General features: G+C 39.0%; 1 protein-coding gene across 2 annotated transcripts in view; it reads left to right on the top strand.

Moving 5' to 3' along the window:
* CRYBG1 (crystallin beta-gamma domain containing 1) overlaps positions 1–7,511 on the top strand; it is a 57,696-nt gene that overhangs the window by 22,629 nt on the left and 27,556 nt on the right. For both annotated transcript variants that reach the window (XM_023205932.3, XM_023205933.2), the window contains exons 7-8: positions 4,706–4,832; positions 6,866–6,901. In XM_023205932.3, coding sequence (XP_023061700.2) covers positions 4,706–4,832; positions 6,866–6,901 — 163 coding nt within the window. The remainder of the gene's footprint in view (positions 1–4,705; positions 4,833–6,865; positions 6,902–7,511) is intronic.

Raw genomic sequence — 7,511 nt, 5'->3', positions numbered from 1 at the left:
ATGGGTACATCTGTATGTATTTTTTTCATTGCTGTGTAATATTCACTAGTCATTAGTGCTTTTATAGATCTCAAAGGAAAGTCTCAAGGGGTTGAGAAGATGTAACTGATAGTAAGCACTCAAGCTCATTTTGCTTCTGCTGATGCACCAGTTCCCCTGAAGTGGGATAAGAAGTCTTTGCTGTGGAGGGAATTCCTGAAGAATCCATTAGGTGATTTATTCCAGGGCCCATTCACTCTAGATTAAGCTCTTCTACTCATATACAAAATAAGGGTATTACCTGTCTTGTCAAATTCTTACTTGAGGAGATGAGTAATTTCTAACTAAATTTGCCTTTCAGATTCTGTTGAGAGTAATTTGTTTTTAAATCTTTCTTTTAAGCAGCTGGCTAATCCTAGCACCCATCCTCCCAGAGGTGAAAGTATATTGGGTTTTCTGGGGGCGGGGTGTGTGTGTGGGTGGAAGTGGGGGTTAGTATATTTATAATAAACAAAAGCAAAGAAGTTTAGAACCTCAAAGGGAGTATAAAGATGATCTGGCCCAACACCATCATTTGACTGAGGAAGACAAGCTTTAGTCACTTTCTCCAGACTAGGGTTAGCTGTTAGCAGAATGTGTACTAGAATGCAGGTGTTCTAAAGTCAAGGGACTTCTTTTTTAATGGACAAACATTATTTGATCATTTTTACTGTGTAATATTTGACATATACAGAAGAATATATGTATATATGTGAACTATGAAGCCCAATAATAAAACAATCCCCCGTGGACCCACCACCCAACTTACAACCTAGACCATTACCAACATTGCTACGGAACCTGGTGTAGCCCACCCTGGTTACACATGTAACCACACTCCTAAGATTACTCAGATTGATGGGTACATCTGTATGTATTTTTTTCATTGCTGTGTAATATTCACTGTATATTTCATTGTGGAATATACCATATCAGAGCCTAATTTTTTATTACAAAAGTTTTCAAACATACAGAAAAGTAGGAAGGACAGTTCAGTGTACACCAGTGTACCATTCACTTTGACCCAATAACTGTTAATATTTTGCCATATTTGTGTTATTATTTTTCTGAGCACTTGAATGTACATTGGAGATATCATGATCCTTCACCATTATAAGATTCAGCCTGACTCTCTTCCTAATGATTTTCTGCTGCATAACTATCATTATTACATCTGAGAAAATTCACAAGGTGTCCATGATAATATCTGTTCTATAGCCCATCACCAAATGTTCCCAATTGCTTCAGGAATGTCTTATAGATTTGCGTTTTCAAGTCAGAATCCAATCAAGGTTCATACAATGCATTTGATTGTTCTGTCTCTTTAAGTCTCTTTTTAAAAATCTCTAAAATACCTCATCTTTGTTTCCCAAGCCACTAACTTTTAAAAAGATTTAGGCCAGCTGTCTTAGAGAGTGCGCCACATTCTAGGTTTGTCTGAGTGTTCCCTCATGCTATTATTTAGCTTGTTCTTCTGTTGCCCGAATTTCCTATCTACTACGGCTTAGGTCCCGAGGTATGGTTAGGTTCAGGCCAAACAGTTTTGGCATGGATACTTCGTATAGGTAGCGCCATATATTTACATTGCATCACAGCAGGCGGCACGTGCTAACTAGCTTGCCCATTAGCGATACCAAGTTTGATTGCTTTGTTAAAGTGGTACCTCCTCCATCTTTCCATTGTAAAGGTTCATTTTCCCCTTTGACATTCACAGCCCCCTCTCTTGTGAATAACCTCAAAGTCAGTACATTCATATTTAATTTTTCAAGTATCCAGTTGGTTTCTGTGAATGGCCAATATTCATGGACAGCCATATCTAGGGAACAAAACTTAAGATCCATCTGGAAGTGCTGTTTTTGGTTTAAGAACAAGAACAAGATAAGACTGATTTTTCTTGTGTGACTCAAGGGGTATTTCTAAGAGTAATTAGACAAATATTTTTAATAAACAGATGGCCATTGTTATTACTTTAACAATATTAATTTGTAGGTATACATTTGTTTGTTTAAGAAAATAAGCTTGGACTTTATAATCATACTGTTTGTTAAGTACAACTATAAAGTTGTACTTTTTAATCTATATTGGCAAAAGCTTATGACTTAAGTGCATGGGAAAATAAAAGATTACCTTTAGAAACTGAAATAACACTGCCTGGAGATAGTTTCTCCCTCTCCTGATGGCCTCATAAATAATGTATCATACTCTGTATATGAGTTTTCAAATTCCAAAGTCCACCCAACATTAATAAATGTCTGTTTGAATTACCCAGCAGGCCTTCAGCACTCATTTACTAAGGAAGAACTTTCAAAACAGCAGTCTTTTCAAATGCATTCATTTATGTGTTCAGTTTTTTCACAAATTCCCTTCTACCTAGAATGACTTTCCTCCATAAATGTTATGCAACTAAACCACATGCTTCAACAAAAGTGAAATGTTTAGTATTAGATGAATAAATCCTCTTTGAACTCAAGCTATAGAAGGAAAGACTTAATGAAAAGGTCCTTTGGTAAGGATCATTTCAAAATGTCAGACCACTTGCTCATGAGCCATATATTCAGTTTATGAAAAATTAAGCTTTAAAGAAGTCAGACTTCGGAGCCTGCTTGGTTTGTTAGCCTAATACCATAATGTGTTACAGAACTGCCATTATTTTGTTAGAGAAAAAAATCTGTGGGTAGTGTGCCTGTGATAACTTTGAGCTCCAGAATACATGTAGTGTATCCTTGGCTGTCATGCTTTAAACATAAGGAAGTTTAAAGTACCCTATTCTTAGCCTCTGTTTTCTTGTGCTTTAGAAGCATTACAGTAGTATTTAAAAGATAAGCCTCTTTTTTTCCTTAAGGTAACTTTTTTTTTGAAAAATAACATTTGTACAAAAAGGTTCATAAACCCTACATATATAAGCTGAGTGAATTTTCACAAAGTGAATACGCAAGCGCAATCACCACTCAGATCAAGAAAAAGAACATTCCCAGCATCGCAGAAACCCCTTTCATTTGTGCATCTTCCTAGTCATCTTCACGCCCACTACCCAGTAACCATCATCCTGACTTCTAACACTGTAGTTCTGACCTCTTACCCATATCCCACACCTGGCCTCCCAACATTCTTTCATGTGTGTGTTGTCAAATCATCAGTAGGAGCCTGGTTGTAAATCACTGTATAATTAGAGAGTCTAGAGAAGTTACCAATTTATCCAGCGGAATCTTCAACAAAACCCATCGCCAAAAATGTGCCTTGGGCCAAAATTGGGAAGAAGAAAAAAGCAAAGAGGGAGGTGTCAGACCCATTTTGTTGGTAAAAGGTTTCATTTAGAGCCACTCTCTTCTTGGCATGGTGTTCTGGGGAACACAACAACATGGTGGAGTACCACGGCTAGAACCTTTTAGCGAAACTAATCAAATTGGTGAGTGTAAGTGATCACTAAGAAGCCTATGTTTGTTTATGAAGTGGGTACATTAACCCCTCTCTTATAGAAAAGTCACTTCTTCAGCATCCTTACCTTCTCGGAACCCTTCCCAGGAACCAAGACATTTACAAGAAGACCTTGTAAACTTTAGAGACAGGGCTAATAGGCATGGTTTTCTGGTTTCCTGATTTCTGGCACGTTAGAGGAGGGTGGGGCTGCTGGTTCCCAACTGAAGCAGAAGCCACAGCTGACAAGCTGATAGAAGGGTGTGGTATTGAAAAGTCATAACAATCAGAACCAAGAACTCAAAAAACTTTGCAGCCTGGGAACAAGCAGTCCCACAGACCTTCAGAGCCCCCGAGGACACCACTGTGCATTAAGTAATGCTCACAGTGATGATCCTGAGTAACTGTGAAAAGAGTAAACTGTGTTCAGTGCACTTCCTGTAATGAGAAAAACTGCCATCACTAAAATGATTAGGGCTGGGCATGGTGGCTCACACCTGTAATGCCAGCACTTTGGGAGGCTGAGGCTGAGGGATCACCTGAGGCCAGGAATTCGAGACCAGCCTGGCCAACATGGTGAGACCCCCACCCTCTAGTAAAAAAAATGCAAAATGCAAAACTTAGTCGGGTGGAGTGGTGTGTGCCTGTACTCCTAGCTACTTGGAAGGCTGAAGCAGGAGAATCGTTTGAACCAGGAGGCAGAGGTTGCAGTGAGCCGAGAACAAGCCACTGTACTCCAGCCTGGGCAACAGAATAAGACTCCGTCAAAAGAAAAAAAAAAAAAATGATTAGGAACCTGGATCTGGAATCGGCTTGAATCATTCCAGCCTTTCATACTTACAGCTGTGTGGCCTTGGGCAACTTACTTATCTATCAAACGAGGACAACAGCATCTCTTCCTCATAGCATTGCTGTGAGGATTAGATGAAATTCTGAGTGGATTCCTTTTATGCTCTAGGGAGATGTTAGCTGTTACTAATGTTTGGCACCATGACAAATGATTAGGTGGAACTTAGGAGCAATTAATAATATAAATTAAAATAAGGGGGCAAAGCCAGCCAAGGAGAAAAGTGAAAGATCAAGAAGAGGAGCATATAATGGCTTTATTTTTCCTTGAGTCTAGTGTGATTCTAACACCTAAGTCCAGCCGTTCATTGTGTGGGTCCGTATCCTCTCCTATTCTTTTCCTCTCATCCTGGGAACCAGACAGAAGGAAAAACTGAAACAAATGATGAGTTGGCTCCCTTTCTTTCCTTCCATGGTGGCTGTTTAGGTGGCTGATTTATGAAGAACCTGGATTTCAGGGTGTTCCTTTCATCCTGGAACCTGGTGAATACCCTGACTTGTCCTTCTGGGATACAGAAGCAGCGTACATTGGATCCATGCGGCCTCTGAAAATGGTAAAAATGAAATGCAAATGTCCTTGTGGTGATTCTTTGTCAGCTTGACATGGTAATTCACAGGGTGTAACTCTGAAGCAATGAAGCTGACTTTTAAGAAACAAATTTGTAGCAGATTGGACCTATTGCTCAATAGGAATTATGGAAACAGTAACTTGCTAGATGCTGTAGATTAAAAAAAAAAAGCAGGTAAGACTATGTCCTTTGTCTTTAAGGCATTCTCAGCCCTGCAGACCTGCAGATGGGTGCACAAAGCTTCAGCCCAGTGTAGGTTTAACAAGTGAGGAAAGTGAAGAACTAAACATTGATGGAAAAACAGGACAAAGATACATACAATTCCAAGTTGTGGGTGATGTGACAGAAAAGGGGGATAATTCGGAAAGCTTCATGCTAAATTAAATTCAGTCTTAAAAAATTGGCAGGATGATTTTTTAGACGGAGCTGTTGGTGAATGCACTGCGTGAGCCAGGGTGCAGCCTGGGAGAGAGAGAGCAGGGCACGCTGAGGACCGGCTCTGCTGCCGTGACACAAGGCTGCACCGGGTGGTGGCTTGGGGGTCGCTGGGGCTGGACCAAATGAGTGTTGTCCTCCTGAGTATCTGCTGTGGAAGGAGCCTTGTGCTTCCTCTCCCTTGTCCCAGTGTCTTGCTTTGTTCTTTGTCTCTTCCGCTAGACTGTCAGCTTTGGGAGGAAGCAGGCCACATCTGTCTTGTCCCCAGTGCTGAGTGCAGTGTGTGCTGCAGCATAGAGGTTGTTCCCTAAGTACCCGCAGCGAGATGAGGCTCCCATTACAAACACGTTTTTGAAACTGCACTTCGCACTTGGCTTCTGAGACAGTTTGAGACAAATTAGAACTTAGGAAGACTTTTTTTTTTTTAATCTTAATTTTACCCCTCCTCCCAAAGTATTTGGTTTAATTATCTGTATGTTGGCTGGTCTTAATGCAAATGATTTGGGCTTTTGTTTCTAAAATGAAACTCACTTTCAAAGAACAAAGTTTTGTTAGTTTTGTGAATGTATAAAAGAATTCATCCAGGTTTTAGGAACAGTTTGTAATGATGATGAAAAATCTGCAAAGTCTGTGGTGTTCGAACAGGATTACTTTTGAAAAGGTCATGTGCTTGGCTGTATAATCTCTGGGTTGCTGATAATATCAGCCACATTCCTTTTTTTTTTTTGCTTCTTTTTTTCATAAAAGGTAAGGAAACCAACACATTCTTTTATAATTATAGTTCATTTGGTGCCTTTGAGCATCCTTAGCGGCACTTTTTTTCAAAAGCTATTAAAGATACTGATTTTGAAAAAATCCAACTTTCCCATTGCTGATTTAAACTCTTGACCTGTTTAACATTTTTGTGCAATATCTTTTTAATGTAACATTATTTCTCGGATTTTAGTGAGTTTGTTTTTAAAAAGCTTTTTATTTTATAACAACCCCCCATAGACTCATCCTTTGGGATGTGTTAAATTTTATTTAACAGTTTATCTAGTTATTCCATGAGTCCTTCAGATCTTATTATGTGAACTTCAACACGTAATAGTTTCGTAAGCCCTGGTTGCAAAATCAAATACCTGCAGGCGCCAGGCAGCAAATACAAATGGCTGAGAGTTGAACCGAAGGGAATGGTAGAGACGGCAACCCCATGCCTGTTCCCAGCTGAAGGGTGATCTCAGGGCAGGATCGTTAAATGCAGAAGCCGAAGACAGCAGCCTGGGAGAATCTGGGTCCAGAGATGTCAGCCCTTGGACCTGCTTTTTCAAGAGAAGTATGGATTTTTATGAGAAATTTTCCAAGTCACTCCTACAGTGCAGACCAGCTCATAGCCTGCCTGTGCGAGGCTCCGTTCTAGCCTGCTTTCCTCATGTGTTCATCTCTATTGTTGGTAATTTTAGAACTATCTCATGTAAGTTAAAACAAACCGGAACGTAGTCACACTGAAATTCAATGGCTTACTATGAACTGCTAAGGCTAATATAGAATGGTAATGTTTCAGTGAAAAACTATATTTCTTACTATGTTATTATTTTTTTCAGGGTGGCCGTAAAGTTGAATTCCCTACAGATCCAAAGGTAAAAATGTATATTAATTATTTAAACATATACACACACACATATATATATACTTAATGTTATTCCCACTTCATCTCTCTGAAGATATCGCTTATGTGACTTCTCATATTAAACCTCTATCACACATAAATGCAGCCAAAGGAAGTTGCCAACTTACACGTGCCATCCTTCAGGGTAGAAGATGATGCTAATGGCACTGGTTACACTAAGAGTACATTTAGCCATGGCTCAAAAGGGTCGTTGTTATATTAAGTTAACAATTTGCAATTGTATTTACTAATTGTAGGGCTTCTTGCTGCTTGCCAGTTAGCCAGGAAAAAACTTTTTCAAGACAAACTTTCCCTACTCCAAAATACCCTTTCTGCTATTCCCAATTCCCACATCGATGACACACACTATAAATTTTTTCAATTTTCAATTTTAACACTACTTTAGAATCCTCTGATTCCTTCTATGTGGTTCTAAATATCAGTTATATATATACATAATATATGTGTGTGGGGGGTATATATTTATTTTATTTATATATAAATATATATATATAAGTATGATTTTAAAACTGTTTGGAACCATGGCTTTGGGCTATACCACATTAGGAAAAAAAAAAAAA

The sequence above is a fragment of the Piliocolobus tephrosceles genome, chromosome 5 (assembly GCF_002776525.5).
Source record: "Piliocolobus tephrosceles isolate RC106 chromosome 5, ASM277652v3, whole genome shotgun sequence".
NCBI lineage: Eukaryota > Metazoa > Chordata > Mammalia > Primates > Cercopithecidae > Piliocolobus > Piliocolobus tephrosceles.
Note: the sequence above shows the minus strand (reverse complement) of the source record. Positions and strands in the feature narration are given on the sequence as shown.